Source organism: Zalophus californianus, chromosome 13 (genome assembly GCF_009762305.2).
Source record: "Zalophus californianus isolate mZalCal1 chromosome 13, mZalCal1.pri.v2, whole genome shotgun sequence".
Lineage (NCBI taxonomy): Eukaryota > Metazoa > Chordata > Mammalia > Carnivora > Otariidae > Zalophus > Zalophus californianus.
Window position 1 is genome coordinate 33,629,758 of NC_045607.1, and position 25,367 is coordinate 33,655,124.

Here is a 25,367-nt window from a genome sequence, read left to right on the forward strand (position 1 = left end):
CTGCTTAGAAGCTGAATGTATAAGGAACAAAACAGAGAACATGATTGGTGGTGAAGTCTTGCTTGCTTTGTTTTCCTCTTTTACGCAAAACCATTTTCAGTCTCATTAAAAAAAAAACAACAACAACTTAGCCAGCTGCCTTGAGTATGTAATCTAAAACTAAGGGGGTGTCATCCTGTGTGAAAACCTTCAGGATCCTATTCCAGTGTGGCTTTTGTTTTCTTTCTAAACCTATTTGGACTAGGAAAATAATCCATTCTGGGTAAATAAGAAAACGCAATCCACTTCCTTTAGCTTCTTTTCAAAATATGAAGCATATCCTCAACTGTCCAATATTGGAATGAAATGTGAGAAATCCAGCCAATATCCCCCAGACATGGCACATACCTTCATTTGGGCAGGGGTCATGTTTTCAGGCCTTGTCTGCTCTGAGGGGCAGAGAGTACCCAGTGCCCCGAGGTCCTGGGGAAGGACCTGCTGGAGGCGGCTTTGTTGGGAGTGAGGAGCGCAAATCAAGAGGTACAGAGAATCACCATTTGGACTTGGCCGACTTGGGATGGAGAGGGCTGGCAGGCACCACATACACACACCCCGTATGTGGGGCCTGCTCCTGGGGGCTGAGGGTCTCTCCCATCCAACCACAAAGGCAGCCTGTCTGGAAGGCGGGACACCTCAGTTCTGGCCCAGCTCTGGCACGAACTTGATCCGTGACCTCAGCACATCCCGTCCCTTCTTTGATCCTCAGTTTCCCCACCTGCAGAAGGAGGGGTGGGACTAGACATTTGCTCAAAGCCTTCGGCTCTGGGTCCCGGCCTCTCTGCCCCCTCCCACCCTCACTGCTGGCTCAGGGCCACTCGAGGCAGTGCAACATTGCTTGGAGATAAAGAGAGATGACTGAGTACACAAACAGCCCCAGGATCCCAGTTCCCGGCTTAGGGTCCTGAGCCAGGCAGCCAGGCTCTTGTCACGGGGGCAGAATTCCCCAAGTCCCTTTCTCCTTTGTTTGGCCATATAAGGAAGGAGGGTAGAGGCTCACTAACACAGGTTACTGTCCCAAGGACTGAGGGGAAAGCTGTGGCCTCTGAGGACCTCGGTGACTAACCAGGAATGAGGAATAAATCAAATGCCACTCATCACCTCCTCTGTGGCATACCCCTCAGAGCCCAGAGCTGGGGCACCCCAGGAGAGACGCACCGTGAGAGGCCCTGTGGCCTTCCCTAGACTCCAGGCCTGCGGAAGCACTGCCCCACAGGTCGCCCTCATCTGTCTGGCTTCCCAGGCCCTGACGCCTGCCCTCAATCCTCTCCTATCCAGCTGGGAACCATCTTCCCAGAACACAGCCCACAGCCCACTTTCATTTAACCTACCCGCTCAGAGCCCTTTAGATTTCCAACCCCCTTTCTGGCTTCTTCCAGGGGATGGGCTCTATGGCTTCCCTCTCTCGTTCTTCATGTGGTTTACTGCACCTGAGATGCCTTGGCCTCCACTTCACTCTCTGAGATACTATCCATCCTAGAGGTTTATCTCAAACTCCACCTCCTCCAAGAAGCCCTCCATGATGCCTGCTCCTGACTGAGATTGCTTTCTCAAAGGCCCCCCATCTGTGGCTTGCTGAAGCACCTGGTTCAATGATTATTTCTGTACTTGCCTGCCTTCCCATCCAGTGTGAAATCACTGGAGGGCAGAGCCAGAGCCTCATTCATATACAGAGCCTAGCACAGCCCTGGGGTTCAGCCAGCACTCATCAAACACTCAGATGAACCAAAAAAGAGGCTCCTAGGATAGTGGCGGGGAGGTGGTGACCAGCGCTCTAGCCTCACACCAAGGGAAAGGGACCGCCGAAAAAGCCAAGTAAGACCCACACAACACCACAGTAGGAGTCAAAAGACCAGAGAGGCACAGTTCATGGACTGTGGAATCACATCAGCCTGGGTTCGAATCTTACCTCTGTCACTTACTCACTGTGTGACCATGCGCAGGTTACAGAGCCTGCCTGGGCCTTAGTGTCCTCATCTACAACACAGAGTGGGTTATAATACCCACTCACAAAAAGTCTTTGAGAGCATTAAATGAGATAATGGATACATGGCACCTCCTCAGTAAATTAACTCTTAGAACACTGTGTAAACTCTCTAGGTCACCTTTGGAGTAATTATAAAAGTTCACAACCTCATAGTTACTATCTGTCATTTCCTTATAAGTAGAAATTCTTATGATCCCCATTTTGTAAGTGAGGAAACTGAGGCTCAGGGAAGTGAACATTCTCACACCAGGGTGTTCAGTGAGGGGGAGGGTGCCGGTCAGCACTGGCTCTGAGTCTGGACTCAGCCGCGGCCGACAGCAGCGAGAGGGAAGGTAGGCAGCTCACTCTCTGTCAGCTGTCATCACAGGGACCTGAGGCCAGTGCTCTGGGTACCTTTTGGCCAACATTCTGCCCCAGGAGTCAGGTTTCAGCTGACGCTGGGTAGACCCTGACTCCCTGCCCAGCCAGGCTTGGAGTCCCATGAGTAGCCAATGCCAGGCCTTGGCCTCGGGCTGCCCCTAAGCCTGCTGCATGCCTTTGTTCCAGTGGATCTGCCCCTCCTGCCTGCCAGAAAGCAGGATCAGCATTGGCCAAAAGCGTGGGAATGGGTGATGCAGCAGCTGCTGTTGGCATGCGAGAGATGCAGGAGTCCCGTGTAGCAAATTCAGCCGACAGGCCTGCTACTCTTTATATGAATCAGAGAAAAGTACCTTCTCTGGGTGAACAAGACCCACGCGAGGGCTTAGAGAGTAGAGTGTGGGTTGGATTTTGCCCCCTGCCCCCTGTGCAGTGAACATACACAACCACCCAGGGCAGCCCTGCTTACCAAGCACCACGGAGAGGCCAAGTTCCGAGCTGAGCACTGAAATAAAGAGATGGCTCAAATACAGCACGAGCTTCTGAGAAGCTCATGGGAAGCCGAAGTGCCAGGAGAATACAGGGAGGGATCACTTAACCATCTCTGGGGAGAGGGTTAGAGGCCCTAAGGTAGGCTAATGGGAGAAAGTAGTGATATGCAGGCTCTCAAAAAAAAAAAAAAGTTGGATTCATAGTGTTTATCGATATCCATAGTGTAAATGTTCCCACCAGGAGTGACTTCGAGGTAGCAGCGTGCCATCCCTAAGGTGGAGTGAGGAGAGATGCTTGCAATCAGCTCTGGCAAGCTGGCTCTGGAACACCACTCGCTGGGAGGAGAGGCTTCAGCTGAATCCAGAGGAAGAGGAGGGATTCTCCAGGCAGAGGAGGGGCAGGGGCAGGAGAGGACATTCCAGGAGGAGAGACAACCAAGAGCAAAGACATGGAGGTACACAAGTAGAGAGTTTTCAAGGGGTTACGGCTGGGAAGGGCTGTCAAAGCCTCTGGAGCCCGGTGATGCTTTAGTTCTGGACTCACACGGGACCACGTGCCTGCCATAATTCATAAGCTGCACACTAAAGTTTTGTGCACTTTTCCATATTGTGCGATATTTTACAGTAAGGATGAAAAGTACAGATAGTCTCACTCAGGAATAACTGCTGTCTACAATTTTGTTATATTTCCTTCCAATCTTTTTTCCATGCAAGTGTTTATATGACCATCCAGCAAACATTTTCAGGTAGGAAAACAAAAGTTCCCTATCCAGAGCCCATAAAGAAGAAAGCATTTTAACATCAAAAGCAACGTGGCGTCATGGAAAGAGTGTGGGCTTTGGAGTCACAGAGACCTGAATTCGAATCCTACCTCCCAAAGTGCTAAGTGGGTGGTGCTGAGAAAGTTGCTTGTCCTAGCCTGTCCGGGCTGCTTCTCAGCTGCAGACTGAGCAGATAATACCCACATCCTGCAGGGTGGCTGGGAAGGTCAGAGATGATATGTGTAAAGTGCATCGCACAGAGCCCAGCCCACCACAGACCCTGGCAACATATAAGATATGGTAGCCAGAATCATCTTAGAAAGTCAAAACTGAAAGAGTTGCCCTGATAATAAATGTCTGAACCACAGAAGTTACAGAGAAATGGTAACCCCATTAGGAGAAAGTCAAACTAGTATTTGCCCAGAGAATAGACTCGGTGGTAAGGAGACGGACTCAAAAGCCCACTGAGTGGGGCTGGGGGAAGGTGTTTGAAGAAAATAGGGATATTTAGTCTGGTGGGGAAGACTCCAGTGGTTTATAAGATCTGTGCCCCACGTGCAGCAGAGAACAGAATTAAACCCAATAAATAGGACTTGAAGGAAGCTGATTTCTACTGGATATGGGGAGGGATATTCTAAGAACTGAAGGGGTGATCTTGGTAGGGAGTGAGCTCCCATCACTAGAGGTATACAAGCAGAACCTGGCAGAGCACTTGATGGACATGATGAAGAAGGAAGATGAGCATGGTGGAGGGTGTGGACCAACGAACTTTGGGGTGCCTTAAGGCTGGGCGCTGGATCTGTTCTGTCCAGCAGCACCTACCCATCCATCCATCAGTACATGGGCAAGTGCAGAACCGGGAGCATCCTGTAGTGAAGGACACAAAGAGACCCTTGTGCATCTAACCTGGTTATCGATTTTCAGTTCCACTAGAGAAGTGTTGTATGGAAGAGCTTCCACCAGGTGCAGGATCCCGGCTCCAGATATGAAGTTGGATTCCACGTTCAGCGTCTTCAGCACCTTATTTACCTTGAGCATCTCCGCAAGGGCCTTGAAGCACAGGATAAAAGCAAGGGTACCCATGAGTCACCCTGAGCAGGGCTGGAGCCCCTCTTGGGTAGAACCTAAAATACTGAGAGGGCCTTGCTGGGAGCAAGAGTTCCTTGCACACTCCTGCTGCTTGAGTCGGGGACCAGGCAAGACGATCTCTGCAACCTCCTTCACGAAGCACAACTCCCGCGTCTCTCCTCCCCTCCAATGCGCCATGGCTCCCAAACCCCTAACTGGAGAATTCCATACTCCTTAGCCTGCGTCCAGCCTCAATCACCTGGTTCTCCTCCCTTGCTCGGCCTCAAGGCTCACTGCTCCCTTATAGTCAGGCTGATCTTAGCTCTTTGTGCATGCCTGGTGCTCTTCCACTGCTTTGCCTTTGCTCACCCTGTCCCTGCTGCCTGGGATGCCCTTTCCTTTCTACTTTACTTTGTCCAAACCCTGCCTGTCCTTCAAGGCCATTCTCAGTTCCTCTCCAGGAGCCTTTATACTGATAGCCCCAGCTAGCTGTGGCCTGACCTCCTGCACTTTGTAGGATTTATCCATAACCTCCCTCATGGACCTTGTATCCCTCTGTTCACAGTTGTTTTTACACTGTGTTGTCTCTGCTATTAGACTAGCTACTCTTGGTGGGAAAATCAATAGAGAAAATCCCCAAATATGCACCTTATTCATCCCATGGTGCCCACGTGCTCAGCACACAGTAGGTTCTCGGTCACGGTTCACTGAGTGACTAGTGGAGTCTCTACCTCCCCAAAATACCCTCCACTCGTTACTTCTATTTCCCTGTTGGGATTCCGTGGAGTCTTTGTTCTCTTCATCTGAGCAGCAGAGACCAGAAAAGGATGCCTGGGAAACCACCCCACTGGGCAAGTGACCAGGGCAAACGGGAGGAGAGGAGCTCAGGTGGCCCCCAGCACGTTTCAGAGGAATTCAGCCAGGGGATGTAGATGACAATCAGAGCCTCTGAAGGAAATGAGGTAATTAGCAGTTGGTGGAAACGATGTGTCATGGAGGAAAGGGGACACCAGCAGCTGATAGCCCAAGATGTACCATAGTGGGCCCTGGTTGTCTGAAATGACTCTCTGAGCCAGGAATGCCCTTTCTACCATCCCTGCTTGCTGAAATCCTATACAAGCTCAGCTCCCAGAAAACCTTCCTTGGTGAAATCATCCTTCCCTCCTCCCCCTGTTTCCATATGCCCCTAGGATGCCATGCCGGCTTTCTCTAGGACCCTGAGGAGGTTGGACACTCCTGAGGAGAGGGCCCCAGGCTATGTTCTTTCCACAGCATCTCGTTTGCTCCCCACAGATGGCCTGTCCAGGCCTGATAATCAAAATATTTAATAACTGATAAGCAAGTGCCCCAGGCCAATCCAAGTGAACCAGCTGGTGGCTGAGCAGGCCCTAGAGACCCTGTCATGCCAGGTGTCAACTCTTTTCTGGATCATGGTAGAGGAATGGGGGTGCAGGGAGAGAAGCTGGGGCAGGGAGTGGGGGCACTTACAGAGCTTTCACTCCTATGTAGAATTTAAGAAACAAATGAACAAAGAAAAAAAGAGAGACACACACAAAAATAGACTCTTAACTACAGAGAACAAACTGGTGGTTGCCAGAGGGGAGGTGGGTGGGGGGATGGTTGAAATGGATACGGGGGGTTAAGAGTACCCTTAATCTTGATGAGCACTGGGAAACTTATAGAAATGTTGAATCATTATATTGAACATCTGAAACTATTATAACATTAATTATACTTCAATTAAAAATTAATTTTTTAAAAGAATTGATTGCTACGAAATAGACTTCAAAACCAGGAAAGTTATCAGGGATAAAGAAGGGCATTACAGAATGACAAAGGGGTCAATTCTCCAAGAAGACATAACAATCCTTAATGTATATGTGCCTAACTACAGAGTGTCAAGTGGCAAGAGGCAAAAGCTGATAGAACTACAAGGAGAAAGATGAATCACTGCTAGAGTTGGAGATTTCAATAGCCCTCCGTCAGAAATGGAAAGATCCAGAAGGTTGAAAATCAGTAAGGACATATTTGAACTCAACGACACCATCAGTCAACTGGATAGAAGTGACATTTAGAGGCTACTTCATCCTACAACAGTAGAATACACATTCTTCTCAAGTTCACATGGAACATTCACCAAGATAGATCACCTTCTGGGCCATGAAACACACTTTAACAAATTTAAAGGAACAGAAATCATACAACATCTGCTCTCAGAGCTCAGTGGAATTGAACCAGAAATCAGTGACAGAAAGATAACTTTGAAAATCCCCAAATATTGCATGGTGATTAAACAACACATTTCTAAATAACACATGGGGCAAAAAAGAAACCTTAAGAGAAAGTAAAGTTTTTGAACTAAATGAAAATGAAAACATACCTTATTAAGATTTGTGGGATGTGGTGAAAGTAGTGCTTAGAGGGAAATATCTAGTATTGAATGTATATATTAAAAAAGAAGAAAAATCTAAATTCAATAACCTAAGTTTCCATTTTAGAAAACTTTTAGAGGAGCAAATTAAATCCAAAGTAAGCAGAAGGAAATAAATAAGAATTACAGCAGAAATCAATGAAGCTGAAAATGGAAAATCAATAGAGAAAATCAGTGAAGTGAAAAGCTGATTCTTTGAAAAGATCAATAAAATTGATAAGCCTCAAGCCAGGCTAAGAAAAGAGAGAGAGAGAGAACACAAATTACTAATATCAGAAATGAAAGAGGCCCATTATGACAGATCCCATGGAAACTGAAAGGATAATAAAGGGGTACTATGAACAACTCTTAAATCCACAGATTTGATAACCTGGATGAAATGGGCTAATTCCTTGAAAGACACCTTGCCAAAGCTCACATAAGAAGAAATAGACAATTTGAATAGGCCTTTACCTATTAAAGAAATAGAATCAATAATTTATAACCTTCCAAAACAGAAATCACCAGGCCCACATGGTGAATTCTACCAAATATTTAAGGAAGAAATGATACCAATTCTCCACAATCTCTTTCAGAGAATGGAAGCAGAGGGAATACTTCCTAACTCATTCTACGAGGCCAGCATTATCCTAATACCAAAACAAAGACATTACAGGAAAACTACAGACCAGTATCTCTCATGAACATAGATGCAAAAATCCTCAAAAATATAGCAAATTGAATCCAACAATGTATAAAAAGTTGACCCATGTAATCCCATGACCCAGTAAATCCCATGACCAATGGGATTTAGCCCAGGTATGCAAGGCTGGTTCAACATTTGAAAATCAATTAATGTAACCCATCACATCAACAGGCTAAAAAAGAAAAGTCACATGATCGTATCAATAGATGCAGAAACAGTATTTGACAAAATCCAGCACCCGTTCATAATAAAAACTCTCAGTAAATTAGAAATAGATGGGAACTTTCTCAACTTGGTAAAGAATATCTACAAAAAGCCTACAGTTAACATCATGCTTAATGGTAAGAAACTGGAAATGTTATTACTAAGATTAGGTACAAGGCAAGGATGAACCCACTCACCACTCCTTTTCAACATCGGAATAGAAGTTCTAGCTAATGCAAAAAAGCAGGAAAAGGAAATCAAATGTATATATATTGGGAAGGAAGAAATAAAACTGTCTTTGTTTGCAGCTGATATGATTGTCTCTGTAGGAAATCTGAAAGAATTGACAAAAAAAAAAAAAAACCCTCCTGGAACCAATAAATGATTATAGCAAAGTTGTAGGAAACAAGGTTGATATACAAAAACTAATCACTTTCCTATATTCTAGCAAAGGAACAAGTGGAATAGGAAATTAAAAACACAATACCATTTACATTAGTACCCTCAAAAGTGAAATACTTAGGTACAGAGCTAACAAAATATGTAGAAGATCCTATATGAGGAAAGCTACAAAACTCTGATGTATAAAAATAAAAAACTAAATAAATAGATATTCCATGTTCATGGATAAGAAGACTCAATATTGTCAAGATATCAGTTCTTTCCCACTTGATCTACAAGTTCAGTGCAACACCAGTCAAAATTCCTGCAAGTTATTTTGTGGACATTAACAACCTGATTGCTGCTAAATGATTAACTGCCATCCCTGGTAAGCTAATTCTTGCACTTTTAATCTATTAGTGTTGTAATAATCATACTATACTGTCAGCCTTTAGTTGTCTGCTTGGCCAAATGGACCGTTGTGTTCATGAAAGGGGGAGCTATGACTGTAGGTCACAGTTGTATTCTCAGAGCCTAATTCAGTGCTGGACACAGACAGACTCTCAATAAATATGTTTCAATATTAAAAAAAAGAAAAAAAGAATTGATGGCTACTTTATAATAAGTACAATTTAATTTGATCAGCAATATCTTTAAGACTTGAGCAAAAAACAAATAAAATTGATCATCAGGACCCATTGAGTAAGACAATGATTTTAGATATAGAGAAACTGAAGCCAAGGGAGGGGCAGGTCCTTATCCAAATGTGATGTGCTGAGTGGAGACAGATCCGCTTTAGAATTAACAAGACTTGCATTTGAATCTTAGCTCCACTTCTCACTTGCTGTGCAACTTTGGACAAAGCAAAATGCCTGAACTCCCTGCACCCCAGGTTCTTCATCTGCAAAGTGGGGAGACCTGCGTCCCAAAGATCAGGGATGGCTGTGGATATTAACTAGGATAATGTACAGATGTTGCCTGGAAAATGGCCCTTGTGTTCACATCATCTCCTGGCTCCTGGCCCATTGCCTTTCACCATACCATACAAGGTTCTTCCTTAGTGGGGTTCGGCCAGTCCTGAGGCCACAAGCATCAATCCTTCTGTTTCTATGCCCCCCACTCCCAATGCAGCAGAACTGAAAGGTACGTACATGCGCCACAGGGTCATTGCTCCGTGTTCCCACGATGCTGAACTTCTTCACATATGAGTTATCTTTCAGGGCTTCTGCATACGCCTTGAGAGTGGGTATGGGGATGTTCTGCAGAGAGAAAGGCAGGCAATGAGGAGCAGCCCTGACCAGGGTCAGGCTGGGCAGACAAATGGGGCAGTAACCCTCTCACACATGCAGCCTGATTGCTAGTAGGTCTCTGACCAAAGAGCTGAATAGGCAAAGGGTTCCGGCTTTGCCCCACATGGTTGCGATTTAGAGAGAACTTTCTGGTAAACAGATTGAGAAAATCCTCCCTGACAATTTCAGGTAGGACCCACAACTATCTGTGCAGGTAGAAACCAGAGAAGGAAAAATCAAGGCAGAGGATGCAGAGGAGTGTTGTGCCGAGAGCTCAGGACTGGGGTGTGGGAGTGGACAGGGCCTCAGCCTCTGCTTGGACAACCGGCCATGTTTCTGACTCTCTCTGTGACTCAGGGTGAGGTCGCCCCCTCTCCCTGGGCCTGTTTCTGGAAAACCAAGGTGGGGGGCTGGGCACTGCACTAGATGTTCTCTAGGAGACATCTGTCCTGGAGGGTCTCAGGTGTACTGCACATCAGAGGCTCCCAGGGAACTTTTTTTTTTTTCTATTAAACAGGAAAGAACTTTTACAACTTTATTATTTTTTCTTGGTTACTGTCCCTAGGTTTTCAACCCACTAATAAGACATCTTTGTTTTTTTTTTTTAATTTTTTATTGTTATGTTAATCACCATACATTACATCATTAGTTTTGGATGTAGTGTTCCATGATTCATTGTTTGTGCATAACACCCAGTGCTCCACGCAGAACGTGCCCTCTTTAATACCCATCACCAGGCTAACCCATCCCCCCACCCCCCTCCCCTCTAGAACCCTCAGTTTGTTTTTCAGAGTCCATCGTCTCTCATGGTTGGTCTCCCCCTCCGATTTCCCCCCTTTCATTCTTCCCCTCCTGCTATCTTCTTCTTTTTTCTTAACATATATTGCATTATTTGTTTCAGAGGTACAGAACTGTGATTCAACAGTCTTGCACAATTCACAGCACTTGCCATAGCATATACCCTCCCCAGTGTCTATCACCCAGCCACCCCATCCCTCCCGCCCCCCACCACTCCAGCAACCCTCAGTTTCTTCCCTGAGATTAAGAATTCCCATATCAGTGAGGTCATATGATACATGTCTTTCTCTGATTGACTTATTTGACTCAGCATTAACACCCTCCAGTTCTATCCACGTCGTTGCAAATGGCAAGATCTCATTCCTTTTGATGGCTGCATAATATTCCATTGTGTATGTATACCACCTCTTCTTTATCCGTTCATCTGTCGATGGACATCTTGGCTCTTTCCACAGGTTGGCTATTGTGGACATTGCTGCTATAAACATTGGGGTGCACGTACCCCTTCAGATCCCTACATTTGTATCTTTGTGGTAAATACCCAGGAGTGCAATTGCTGGATCGTATGGTAGCTCTATTTTCAACTGTTTGAGGAACCTCCATACTGTTTTCCAGAGTGGTTGCACCAGCTTGCATTCCCACCAACAGTGTAGGAGGGTTCGCCTTTCTCCGCATCCCCGCCAACATCTGTCGTTTCCTGACTTGTTAATTTTAGCCATTCTGACTGGTGTGAGGTGGTATCTCATTGAGGTTTTGACTTGGATTTCCCTGATGCTGAGCGATGTTGAGCACTTTTTCATGTGTCTGTTGGCCATTTGGATGTCTTCTTTGGAAAAATGTCTGTTCATGTCTTCTGCCCATTTCTTGATTGGATCATTTGTTCTTTGGGTGTTGAGTTTGATAAGTTCTTTATAGATTTTGGATACTAGCCCTTTATCTGATATGTCATTTGCAAATATTTTCTCCCATTCTGTCGGTTGTCTTCTGGTTTTGTGGACTGTTTCTTTTGCTGTGCAAAAGCCTTTTATCTTGATGCAGTCCCAATAGTTCATTTTTGCCCTTGCTTCCCTTGCCTTTGGCGATGTTTCTAGGAAGAAGTTGCTGCGGCTGAGGTCGAAGAAGTTGCTGCCTGTGTTCTCCTTTAGGATTTTGATGGACTCCTGTCTCACGTTTAGGTCTTTCAACCATTTGGAGTCTATTTTTGTGTGTGGTGTAAGGAAATGGTCCAGTTTCATTCTTCGGCATGTGGCTGTCCAATTTTCCCAACACCATTTGTTGAAGAGCCTGTCTTTCTTCCATTGGACATTCTTTCCTGCTTTGTCAAAGATTAGTTGACCATAGAGTTGAGGGTCCATTTCCGGGCTCTCTATTCTGTTCCATTGATCTCTGTGTCTGTTTTTGTGCCAGTATCATACCGTCTTGATGATGACAGCTTTGTAATAGAGCTGGAAGTCCGGAATCGTGATGCCGCCAGCTTTGCTTTTCTTTTTCAACATTCCTCTGGCTATTCGGGGTCTCTTCTGGTTCCATACAAATTTTAGGATTATTTGTTCCATTTCTTTGAAAAAAGTGGATGGTATTTTGATGGGGATTGCATTGAATGTGTAGATTGCTCTAGGTAGCATTGACATCTTCACAATGTTTGTTCTTCCAATCCATGAGCATGGAACGTTTTTCCATTTCTTTGTGTCTTCCTCAATTTCTTTCATGAGTATTTTATAGTTTTCTGAGTACAGATCCTTTGCCTCTTTGGTTAGATTTATTTCTAGGTATCTTACGGTTTTGGGTGCCATTGTAAATGGGATCGACTCCTGAATTTGTCTCTCTTCTGTCTTGTTGTTGGTGTATAGGAATGCCACTGATTTCTGTGCATTGATTTTATATCCTGCCATTTTACTGAATTCCTGTATGAGTTCTAGCAGTTTTGGGGTGGAGTCCTTTGAGTTTTCCACATAAAGTATCATATCATCTGCAAAGAGTGGTAGTTTGACTTCCTCTTTGCCGATTTGGATGCCTTTGATTTCTTTTTGTTGTCTGATTGCTGTGGCTAGGACTTCTAATACTATGTTGAATAGCAGTGGTGATAGTGGACATCTCCCAGGGAACTTTTATAAAATGCTGATGAGTGGGTCTGAACCAGACCAATAAATTCAGAATCTCGGGGTGGGGGAGGGGTGGGCATTGGCAGAGATTTCTTAAATTTTTCAGGTGGAAACCACTGATCTGGTCCAACTTTCTCACGTGCATGAGGGAAACTGAGGCCTGGAGAAAGACAAGCCTGTGGTCCCAAGGTGAAGGCACATAGCCATGGCTGGGTTCCACACCTCTACGCCACTCCGAGCCAGTGTTCACTGCCAGGGTGCAGAGTTCTGAGCTGTGCCAGGGCCTCCCACTGGCCACACAGCAGACAATGGAGGCACCCGAAAGGAAACCTGGCTGTGTTTGCATGGATCTCTCATTTCAGAGAGTTACATTAGCTCCCCATGGGAGCAGAGCCTGGGGAGGGAGGCCAGGTGGAAGAGAACACGGCGGGCGCAGGTTTCCAATCAGATTATGCCGTGGGGCTGGCAGCCACTTGAAAGAAAGTGGAGAAGAAAGGAAAGAGGAGCTGGGGAGTGGGGGGCCCACTTCTTACCTTACCCCACAGCCTCCCAGAACTAATCCTGCTGGCCTCTGGGCTGAGCAGGTGGGCAGGCAGCTGGTCCTGCTTCTGAATTCCCCCTGCAGCCTGTCCAGGGTAGGACCCTCCTCTGCCCTTGGTGGTCACACAGGAAACATCCGGACACATACGGGCCCGCAGCTCCCTGCCAGGGCTGCAGAATGAGGCTGACCATACGTCTGACAGAGCGCGGACGGCTCAGGGCTCGGCCCGTCCCAGGGCTGTGGGACCCCACACGCCTGCTGGGCATGGGCTTTTTCCAGCCTTGGGATCCCCAGCAGTCAGGTGTGTCTGACTTAGGATTTTTAGCTCGGAGAAGCTCTCAGTCTTTCGAATAACAAGGCAGGTTTCCAGAATCAGAAGCTTTGTTGGCCCATGGTGAACCTGGGCCTGAAGAAACCAGGGCTATAGGATGTGTTTGTTGACGCTGCCCAGGCCTTTTAGACGTTTTGCTCCCTTCCTGGTCCAGAAGCACCCAGAACCCAAACCGGACCCTGTTCTCTCCACACAGCCAAGCCTGGGCCACGGGCCTCGGGGTGACACAGACATGGCTCCTCCCACCCGCCCCAGGTAAAGCTAAATAAAAAGGACTTTACCCGGATATTGTTGAGGTTAACCTCCTCAAGTTTGGGGTCATTGTTCTTTATCCGCTCCAGGGTTTCCTCGACGTCTGTTGAATTTGGCTCTTCATCGGGCACAGGCTTGTATTGTGTCGGTTTGATCACACCTAGAGTGACCGACAAAAGAGAGGTGGCTCACAGAAACACGGGGACCCTCTCCCTCCACACGGGGATTCTCTGGAAGGAAGCGGTGGCAGGGTGAAGGCACAAGAGAAGGCTGCACATTCCTGGGGTGATGGGTGGGGGGTGGGCGGGTGGGAGGTAGTCGGGGGGAGAGAAGCGCTGGCTGCACCCTGCTTGGACTCGGCCTCTGCCCTCCTACAAGGATTGGGTGAATGTGACTGAAATCCTCTGACCCTCTGTGTCCTCATCGGTAAAGTGTCGGTCAGTCACTTACCTCAGTGGACTCTTGTGAGGATAAAATGAAGCCTGAACGTGAGGGAAGCATGTAAGCTTTCCAGAGAGGGGGGCCTTATTCTTCTGCCACCCTCACTGCTTTTGGGGGCCGAAATACCAGCCTGGGACAATGCAGTGGAGCAATGAAAACAATGCAATATGGTCACAGGAGAAGACAAGGGCACTCACGGGACAAAAGAGGCACCAGGAGACAGACCCGTGTGGATGTGTAGAAACTCACGATCATGATGGAGTCCCCAGCCAGCGGTGAAGGGATGGGCTTTGCAAAGAACAGTACTGTCCCCGTGGGAGAGCCATTAGAAAATGACAGTTTGATCTCATCTTACACCACACCCAAACACGGACTGCAGGTGGAGTAAGAAGTTGAATACAAGAGGCACACCTCTAAAACTTTTAGAAGAAAATACAGGAGGATGTTTGTATCACATTAGGATGGAGAAGTCCTGCACAAACAAGACACAAATCCCAGCAAAGTAAAAGGAAAAGGTGGATAGATTTGGCTACATAAAAATTTAAAATGTCTGCAATGAGCCAGAGAGCGTGAGTATGCAGAGGAAGCAAGAAGCGTGGGGGATGTTTTCGCTTCAAGGCGTCCTCACTGGGGGCAGGGGAGGGGGCGCCAAAGCTGGGGATCGGGGCCGTGTACTCACTGTTGAGTCCCTCCTTGTTCACGATGGAGCTGCTGCCCAAGGCCTGGTAGTACTGCTGGTTGCTCATGAGTGTGTGCATGCCCAGGATAGCTGTGGGGACAGGGGAAGGGCCCATGACTCGCCTCTCTGCGACAGAAGAGCCTCCGGAGCATGGACATTCCACAACCCCAGGAAGTTTTGCTCATGGGAATGGCAAGAAACACTGCATGATTTTAAGTTTTATTGGATTTTCACTCTCATGTCTATTTATGTTCCTCTCAGATTTCCACACCCAGCTGAGACTTTTTTAACCCCTGCCTCAGATTCCTAGGTATCTTCCAATGTCCCACAGGTACCTCCAGCCCAACTTGGCCAAAAGAGAACTCATCCTTCCCAGCAACAGCCCCTTCCTTTGGGTCACCTTCCATCTTGGCACCCTGTCTGTCGCCTCAGGGTGGGACCTCCAGTCACGTGGCTAAGTTCGCCTCCCTCCTGAACACTGTCTCTCATCTGTCCCACCTCCCACTCCGTCGCCTCTGTCCTGGCCGAGGCCCTACCATTTTGTGGCTGTATTATCACAGCCGTGTGATCACTGCTGTCCTGGCCCCGGTCTCTTCCTACCCTCCCCCCACCAGCAGTCAGCACAGAGCCGCCAGAAAGATCTTTCTGGAAAAGCAGATCTGACCACATCACTCCTGGGCTCAGTCAGGCTTTCATCCATTCATTTGTTCAACATTTACTGAGCGCCCGCCTCATCTGCCTGGCTCTGGGTGGGGTGGGGGTGGAGGGAGGAGGGGAATTGGGGGTGGGGGCTGGGAGGGAGTGGGGCTGTGTGGGGGAGGCAGCAGGGAACAACAAAGTCTGTTGGGGGAGAGAGATGCTAGGCAGGTACCCACACAGTTGAAAACATAAGCACAGAGTATACGTGTTGTAAAGGAAAAGTTCAGTGTGTTCTGGGAGAAGAGAACAGAGGGAGTTGGGATGGGAGGGATGAGCAGTGTTGGCCAAGTAAAGAGAAGGGAGGTAGAACATTCTGGGCAGGCAGAGGGAATGGTGGGTGGGAAAGCCCTCAGCTCAAGGAGTGGAAGGGCTAGGGCAGGGAGGGGAAACAGAGGATGGACAGAGCTGAGCTGGACTCACGGTGGACCGCCACCCCACCCCGCCCCCCTCACTGCGGGCTTGCTCCAGGCCAGAGAATATGCTCAGTTTGGCTGCACACTGGAATCACTGGGGCATCTTTTCAAACTCCTGATGCCCAGGCCTACCCCAGACCAATTAAGCCACAATCTCTAGGGATGGGGCCAGGCATCTGCCTTTTTCAAGCTCCCTAGGTAGTTACCGGGGGCAGCCAGGCTTGAAAACTGCCTGACACCATCCCCCTGAATCCTCCCAACAACCCTTTGGAGTAGATTTGATTCAAACAGGCACGTTCAGATCCTGCAGGGTCTTCTAGGTTGAGGTAAGGAGTTTGTAGGTCTTTCCCTAGGTGCAGCCGGGAAGCCACTGGACGCCTTAGCAGGGACTGAGATGGCCTGACTCAGTTCTGGGAGTCACTCTGGCAGTGTGTGGGGAACGGACTACAGAGGGAGGGAAGGACACGGGGACCGTGAGGCTTTGCAGCCACCCGCGTGGGAGGCTGGTAGCTTGTGGCCCCACCAGCCCTCCCTGGGCCAGCTGCTTCAGTGGCTTGTCCCTCACCCGCACCCTTTCTGCTCCAGTGACGAAAATGGCCACGGCTCGGTACGTTCTCCCGCTTCTGTCAACACTGTGCCCTCTACCGGTGATTCTCTCTCCATCTGCCTTGTGCTGCCCGTAGGGTTGCTAGGTTTAGCAAATGAAAATACGGGACACTCAGTTAAACTGGAATTTCAGAGAAGCACGAATAATATTTTATTTTATTATTTTATTTTATTTTCTTAAGATTTTATTTATTTATTTGACAGAGAGAGACACAGTGAGAGAGGGAAGCAACGAATAATATTTTAGTGTAAGTGTGTCCCATTCTGTATTTGGGATCTACTTATATTAAAAACTTAGTCATTGTTCATCTGAAATTCAAATCCAACTGCGCATCCTGTATTCGACCCAACAACCCTACCTTCCTATCCTTTAAGACTTGGACTAGCACTTCTCTCAGGGAGGCTCCCGAGATCCTCCCTCGCCCTTTCTTCTCCCACTGCACCTGCTGTGCTTATCCCGGCACAGTCTACATAGTGTTAGAGGTAGCTGGGTGCGTGCGTGCTTCCTCTACTGGACTTTGGGCTTCCAGAGGTGGGGGAAGAATATTACCTCTCTTCCTCCTCCTCCAGAATACAGTATTTGGTAAATATGTGCTGATGGATTTTGTGTTAATTCCCCTGGCCATTTCATCAGACATGATTTCTAGTGAGAGAGACTACATGAGAGCCCTTGGTGGGAGTCAGGAGACCCAAGTTCCAGTCCTGACTATACCCCTGATTCTGTGTGACCTGGGGCAGGTCCGCAGCCCTCTCTGGGCTTCAGCCTCCTCTGTGCAAGGAGGGGTAAGACAAGACCTTTGGTTCTCTATCCCAGCTGCACATACAAATCACCCGCGGCTTCACGACAATATTGGTGCTCCCCTGGACCAGCTGATCTGAATCTCTGCAGATATATTTTTAATCTCCTTGCATGATTTTGATGTTCAGCGGGGGCTGAGAACCACAGGATGAGACGATCTCAAAGCCCTTCTGTTTCTCACATTCTAAGAATCTTCTCTGCTAAAATTAGACTCTCCTGCTCATCACTGAGGAGAAGTGATAGGGAGAGGCATCTGCATTTTTTAGAGCTCTCTGGGTTTTAATTTAGGCTGCTTCTACGTAGGCAGTGGGGGCCATGGCCTGAGTCAGCAGCAGTGGGGTTCGGCTCACCAGGAGCCACCTTCTGGAGCTGACTCTTCCTGTTCCCACATGGGCCAGTGGGGGGGGGTGGCTTGTGGTGGTTCTGGGCTGCCGCTGGGACCCCAGTTTGGAAAAACAGTTTGGAAAGGTTGTTAAGAATCATAGGAAAGATGGAACGTCATATGGCTGGCTGGTCTTGCTGAGAGGATAGAGAGGTAGGAGATGGAAAATGCATTTTGTGCTTGATGCCAGCTTCCTGTAATGGTCCAGAAAGGGGGGCAGGAAGCTTACAAGGAAGTGCCCGGGGACGGAGGAAAGAGACCTGGGCTCCAGGCTGGGCTTTGGCACCAATTTGCTGGGCAACCTTGTCCAGGACACTTCCACTTTTTTGGGCCTCAGTCTTTTCACCTATAAAGGGGAGTATGTTTGAATGCCAATCTCTTACCCTCACGTAGCACCTAATGGTCACACAACATTTTTTTTTAATTGTGTTCAGTTAGCCAGCATATGGTACATCATTAGTTTTTGATGTACTGTTCGATGATTCATTAGTTACGTATAACATCTCATCTTTTTATCCCGTTTGATTTTTACAAGCATCCAGAACAGGCTCAAGAGGGAAATGGTTTGTCAAACTTGCTCAGGGAGGACCCTCCTGGCTTCTAAGTGAGTGGTCCCATCCACTCCTCCACAAACTAGGTCATTAGTAGTTCCAAAGTTCTAAAATGTCCCCCCCATGTCAGAATTCTAAGGTTAGATAACACGCCTATTCTAGGAGGCAACATACATGTCAATAGCAGTCCTCAGAAGAAATAAAACTGTAGTTCAGGGGAAGTTAGGGTTCAAGGAAGGAAGGAAGGAAGGAAGGGGGAGGGAGGAGGGAAGGAGGAAGGTAGGAAGGAAGAGAGAGAGGAGAGGGGAAGGACTTGGGGTGTGGGGCGGGAGGCACCAAGCAAAATCTCCATTGCTGAGCAGATTGCTTGGTGGCTCTGATCCTCCGGCCTGCTCTAGGCACCAAATCATGACTCTCCCCTTGCTTGGTTTTGCACACTCATGTCACCAGAAGTGAATGATGGAGGAAAATAGCACATCAGCATTGCCTGCCACTTCATTCTTTGTAGATATTGGCAAGGCTGAATTTAGCACTGGGGAACATGATTTTTTTTTTTTTTTTTTTTTAAGACCAGATCTTCCTCAAAACTCAAAAAGGACTATTTTTGAACTCTGAAAAAGAACATCAAGTTCCCGTTCCTCTTCTGCCTTGGCAGGGTTCACTCAGTTTGCAATTCCACTCAGGATGCAGAGAAACTGCAGCACACGTCCCGGGCCTCTCCAGCCGCCAGCTGCTTGGCTGGCCCCGGGCAGAGAGCAGACAGCGGGAAGGCGTTTTCCTGCATCACAGAAACTGGTGGGAGAAGCCAGCTTGGGCCCAGGACTTGGGTGCAGTCAAACCGCTCCTGGAGAAGCCACATGCTGCCCCTGGCAGAATGTGAGGAAAACCAGTGCCTAAGGACGTGAGAGGACCCAGAAGCCGGGGTGGGTGGGCCAAGACTGTCTCTGAGAGTCACAAGAGCTGGGGGTGCCACCAGCCCGTGGGGGCGGCCTGGGGACGGGGCCCTTCTGAGGGGAGAGTCTCTTTCCCCCAATTCCCTTTTGGGTCTTGCCCCACCCGAAGGGTCCCTAAAGGTGAGTCAGGATCACATCCCTGACTGGGGAGAGGAGGCACTGATAATGCCCAGTGCTTGCAGCGGACTCCCAGTGGCCTCTGCGTTACAACCCAAGGCCATGAGCCAAGAACTCAGCACCGTCAGGGGCCTGTGCATTCTGCTCATTACCCTGTGGTCACACTTCTCGTGTGGAAATGTATATGCTTCTGGTCTGTCTTCCTCCTCACCTCCTGGGGCCCCGAGGGCAGGGCCTAGATCTGATGCATCCTAGCACACAGTAGCTTGGCGATGCACGTGGACTCAATGTGTGAATGAACGCATGCACGAGTGGTACACAGACAAGAAAACGAACGAACAAATGAGAGTCCACAGCTTTGCCTTCCTGGGCCACACCAGAGCCGGTGTGACACATCTGCTGGGTGTCCCCCTACATCTTCCTATCGCTGCCGAATGTCAAGCCTGCAGTATGTGTACCAAGCAAGCCACGCAGAGGGGCTCAGGGCCTCTCTCCTGCTGTGTCCCAGCCTGGGACACATCTCCCCCACTCCCCACAGTTCACCCCTGTTCTTCCTCCTCATGGCTCAGCTTCAGCCCTCTACCCTCATGCCCCCCTGCCCCAGCACCCAACCAAGCCCCCTTCTTGCACCCTGTCCTTTCTCTGTGCGACATTCACTCTCATTTGCCACTTCTTATTGGCCTGAGTATTTGCTGAACGTCAGCTCTGTGAGGGCAAGAGCCCACTGTCTCTGGACGCTTCTCTACCAGGGCTCGTCCAGAGCCAGGCACACAGTGGGAAGACGCTGGATAAATGGCTGCTGAGTATGTGAATGAGGGAACAAAAACGAAGTTAATGGAAAGCTCTGCGTGGGGGCGAAGTCCCTCAGACTTGAAATGCCCCCAGACCCTACACCCTCCTCGCCTTACTTTTCTTTCTCTGCTGAGTCTTCCATGCTCATGGCTCCAGCAACCCCATCCTCGAGAGGGATCTGAACCCCCAGCTAGCCACACCAGACGCTCACACAAGGTCCCGTCTCTACTGCCTGTGGCGTTTTTGAATAGACCCCGGGCAAAGCAGCTCTTCCTACACGCTCCCCCCACCCCCCGGCTGTCTTCTGGCGCCTCCGGCCAGAAAGCCTGGCATCCTCCTGACAGCTTGGCCTCTTGGCCTCAGGTCTAGCGCTAGGAACAGCTGCACCTCAGACACAGCCCCCAGCTCCACCTTAGCCCTTGACCTTACCTGGGGCCTGCCCCCTACATCCCCCATCCTCCGAACACCACCGCCTCTGCCTAAACCTTTGCTTTCATCTGGCCTCTCCCAACACTGCCCTCAGCCCCACTGACCCTAAGGGGTCAATGCCCTCCTGTGACATACAGAGGCTTTCCTAACATGGCCCCACCCTCCCCCCAGCCAGCTCCATGGGGTTTGGCGGTGAACCTCCTCTTGCCCACCCTCTGTGTCCCTCAGAGGACGGCTTCATCTGGGTTGTGGTAGCTGGTGCTCTAGGAGGAGTAGTGTGCCCTCGGAGGAAGCTGCCTGGGTTCAAGCCCCATGGGCAAGGCATTTAATGTCACTGTGCCTCCTTCCTCCATCCATCAAACAGGGACAACGGTAACACTTACTTCTTAGGATTTCTGTGGTCAAGAAACGCAGCAAGGTACTAGAAGCAACTCCCATAGCACCTGGGCCATAAGGTGGTGGTCAACAAGTGTGCCGTCCCTCCTTCCCCAGAGCCCCTGCCACCTTTCAAAGGCCTGATACACAGTGGCCGGCGCCCAAGGTTAGTCAGTGGACGCTGGTGTTGACTTACAGCTCCCCTTCTCCTCTCCGGACAACGGAAGGTTATGGTACCATGAACAGAAAATAATAATTAGTCATGCCAACAAAAATAAAGGGAAATTGTTTCAAGAAACCAACACAGAGATGTAGCACGATATTGCAGTTCTATTTTGGCACAGGAACTGGCGGTTCTGACTGTGGAGTCATTTGATAATCCCTCTGAGCTGCCTAATGAGGGCAGTGACATCATGGAGGGCCATCAGAGGAGAAGGGCTGGGATAAAAACAGCCCCAGGGTGAGTTAGTGTGGACATCCTGGACCACGTGTCACCCAGTCACCTCCCTGCTGCATGGGCTAACTGGAAGTCAGGGGACCCCCAGCCATGGAGATGGTTTGCTGGAAATATAGGAGCATAGTGAGGACTCTAATATGATTTTTGCGGCTTTTAATAAACCAAATGTGGAACTGCAAAGCGAACCAGTGAAGTTCCCCGAGTTAGGCGCTCCGTTTCCATCTGGGTGAAATACCTGCCGGTTCTGTACTCCGCGGCGAAAACGAAAGCCTTTCTCTCTCAGCCCCGACACCCTGCAAACCACTGCCCGGTGACCCTTCCCAGATGTTCTGCCTCTTGAGGAAAACAGTTGTTTGGACTCAGAATCTACACGTTGGCTCTCCCTATCACGTACTCCTTGGGTCCCTGCAGCCTGGCTTTGGCCGCCAGGCCCACCCCGTGTCATACGAATCTTCTCACTGTCCCTCCCCTGATGGTTCCGCTAGATGAGAGCCACCCGCTTCCCACTCACCAGCACAAATGCCACCAGGACTCAGCATGACGCCCACGAGAAGCCGGAGGCTGTGAGGAGGGCAGAAGACAGCTGCAGCAGCCGATCCCCTAGCCCTGCGGCCTCACTTGGCCTCTGGCCTCACATAGCCCGGGGTCTCCCAGCCAGCCCTGAGCCCTCATTCTGTCTTCCTAGCTCTTGCCTTAGGTTCTGTCTTCACTTGGTTTTGGTTCCCGGGCCATGTGTGGCTTACTGGCCCCCACTGTGAGTAGCTTCATCCCATTTCCACTCCTCATCTCAGTGCTGGCCGGGGTGCTTGCCTCCAGGGCCCCAGGCAGCCACCTTGCCTGGAGCTTGACAGTGCTAATGACACCACAGGTCTTTCTGCATTCCTGAAGACTTTCAAGTCCAGCTGTCCCCTTCTGGGTGGCCCACAGGCAACTCAACTCCAAAGATCCCACAAATAACTCAGTCCTTCCCCTAAAACTGTTCGTTTCGTACTATTATGGGCTGAATTATGTCCCTCCAAAATTTACATGTTGAAGTCCTAACTCCAGTGCTTTCGAATTTGCAACTGTATTTGGAGATAAGGTGTTTAAAGAGGTGAGTTTTAAGAAGGTGTTAAGGTGGGCCCTAATCCTATCTGCTGGGCATCTTTATAAGAAGATACTAGGATGCACAAAGGCACACCAGGGGACACATGCACAGAGGGACACAGTGAGCTGAGGTCATCGGCAAGTCAAGGAGAGGGCTCAGAAAAAAAACAAACCTGCCACCATCTTGGACTGCTAGTCTTCAGAACTGTGAGAAAATAAGTTTCTGTTGTTTAAGCAGTCCAACCTGTGGTATTTTGTATGGCAGCCCGAGCAGACTAATATACCCACCTTCATTAACGGCACCACCATCCACTTAGTCCCTGGAGCCAGAAATCTGGAACCCTCCTGACTCCTCCCCCAACCTCAGTGTCACAGCTGATTCTTTTCTCTCCCATTCCCACTTGTCCTGAGTCTCTTCTCACCCCATCCACACTCCCGTCATTATCTGAGCTGGGTGGTTAGTAGCTCCCAAGTCTGCAGAATGAAAAGAGCACCCCCCCACCCTCCAGGCCAGGGAGCACCACCGCGGTGGGCATGTGGGGTGTTTGCTGCGGCCCGAGCCCAACCCTCAGCGGGGCCGGAACTCAGGGCACACAGGGCAGGGACTAGACCGTAAGAAGGAGACAAGGGTGGTGAAGGGCTCTGAGTATCAGGCCACCTTCTGGAGCTTAAGGGCTGTTTGTGAAGGTTGTAAGGAAACACGTTTTGAGATGGACAGTGTTGTACAAATATGCAATGAGGGGACAAGCTCCTCAAAGCCTGGATCTCTGAGCCTTGCAAGGTTATACAGTGAGATGACTTTGCTCCAGCCCTTCATGAGCCCCCCAAACCTGAGCTGCCCACACCCTCTGCCTGTCCCCCTCTGTTCTCGCTTCCCAGGTGGCTTGGGCAGGATTTGATGCAGGGGCTGGTAGAGGACCTATGCTGGCCCTCCCTGGGATGCTTCCACATCTCTCTGGGATGGGCTCTCATGGCAACAACAGATGGCTCTGTAGAGTGATAGGTTTGGGTGGTTTTATTTCTATTTTCCTCACTTTGGTTTTTGATACTGGCTTTCAGTCTTAATACTCGTGGTCTCCTCTAGTCCTTTTTAGAAACAGAGAGTGTGTTCATGTTGCAATAAACCACCTAAGACTCCCTGCAGAGGCAGGTCAAACCCTTCTGGAAGACGCGGGGAAGCTTCTGGAAAGCCTCTTACCTGCGATGTCACAGAGTTCTGCATCTGAGGCGTTTGCCAATGCCTCCTCCAGCTCTGGCTCCAGGGTCACACTTTCCAGCACAGGATCCATCGGCTTCTGCTTGGGGACCCAGACCTTTCCTGTAAAACATGAGTGCCCGTAACAGGGCATGCCGCTGTGCTGGGGCAGTCTCTGGTGATGGCCCCAGGTGGACTGTTCCAGCACCCTGAGGGCCGTGCTGAGACTCACTCGCTTCAGGTTTCTCCCTCTGGGGACCCAGTGCCAAACTTCCCCAAGGAACAAGAATCAAAGATCTCCAACAGAGCACCTCTCACATTTGAAAAGAAGGACTTTCAAACTTGGTCAAACTAGACTGCTCGCTATTGAAAACCCTAGTCATTAACGAAAACAACCTGGAAGTAGGCAAGAGCTACAAAAGAAAAATGTAATTGAATGTCAGGCTCTGGGATACCCTAACCAAGTGTTCGGATATGAGAGAAAAATTTAGAAGCATCTCTAAACAAAATAAACAAAATACACTCAGATTATTAAAAGAATAGGGAGAAAAATGTATGCCTGTCTCATGGGACATTATATTTTTAAAGTGTCAGACTCATGACTGGACAAGGGAGCAAAGAGGCACACAAGGAAGGTCACTGCACGGATCACCAATAGGGGGTTGTTGAAGAAATTACGGGACATCTATACGAAGGAGTTCCCGCAGTTATTACAATGGATGATGGAGATGTCTGCTTACAAAGAAGGATATGCCCAAGACATAATGTGAGAAAAAACAAGTCTATAAAAGAGCGTGAACAATTTAATTCCATGTATGAAAATTGCATTCATTTGTTCGTTCATTCATTCATTCATTCATTCATCACGCTAGATATTTACTGAGTGCTTCGTAAGTGCCAGGCACCTTTCTAGGGGCCAGGGGGGCAGCAGTGAACAATTTACAATTTAGTGAAAGGAGACAGACAGTAAACAACCATGCAAAGATACCACATGGTATTAGGCATTGTGGAAGAAAATAAAGCAGAGCAAAAGATCAGGCAGTTCCAGGCTGGGGTCCAGTCGAGGTGAGCACTGCTTTTTTTGGGGTAGGGTGGTCGGGGAAGGCCTCACTGAGATGATGGCCTATGAGCTGGGACCCGAAAGAGGAAGAAACATGCCCCGAAGATTGGCTGCAAGACAAGGCTGTCTGCCTTCACCGTGGTTGTTCAATGTTGCACTGAAAGTTCCAGTAAGAGCAAATGGACAAGGAAAAAAAAAATGGCATCCACACTGGAAAGGAAGAAGTAATATTATCTCTGTTTGTAGATGACATGATCTAATATGCAGAAAACCCTAAAGATTCGACAAAATGCTGTTAGGACCGATAAACACTGTTCAGAGTAAGTTACAGAGTATAAGATCAATGTACACAGACGGGTGGTGTTTTTGCACAGCAGCAAGGAGCAATCTGAAAGGAAAACTAGAACAATAATTTCATCTACAATAGCATCCAGAGGAATAAAATGCTTAAGGATAAATTTAACCAAGGAGCTGAAGGACTTGTGCGAGGAATATTAGAAAACATTGCCAAAAGAAATTAAAGAAAACCTAAATAAATAGAAAAATATCCCAAGTTCATGGATTGGGAGACAATATTAATATGACCATACTGCCCAAAGCAATCTCTAGATTCAAGGCA

At 48.7% G+C, this 25,367-nt stretch overlaps 1 protein-coding gene across 1 annotated transcript in view; it reads right to left on the reverse strand.

The window, feature by feature from the left end:
* Nucleotides 1-25,367, reverse strand: part of TMOD1 (tropomodulin 1) — an 84,483-nt gene that overhangs the window by 15,419 nt on the left and 43,697 nt on the right. The window contains exons 4-8 of the mRNA XM_027614459.2: nucleotides 23,692-23,811; nucleotides 14,835-14,924; nucleotides 13,744-13,874; nucleotides 9,553-9,660; nucleotides 4,539-4,682 (exon numbers count right to left, since the gene is read on the reverse strand). Coding sequence (XP_027470260.1) covers nucleotides 4,539-4,682; nucleotides 9,553-9,660; nucleotides 13,744-13,874; nucleotides 14,835-14,924; nucleotides 23,692-23,811 — 593 coding nt within the window. The remainder of the gene's footprint in view (nucleotides 1-4,538; nucleotides 4,683-9,552; nucleotides 9,661-13,743; nucleotides 13,875-14,834; nucleotides 14,925-23,691; nucleotides 23,812-25,367) is intronic.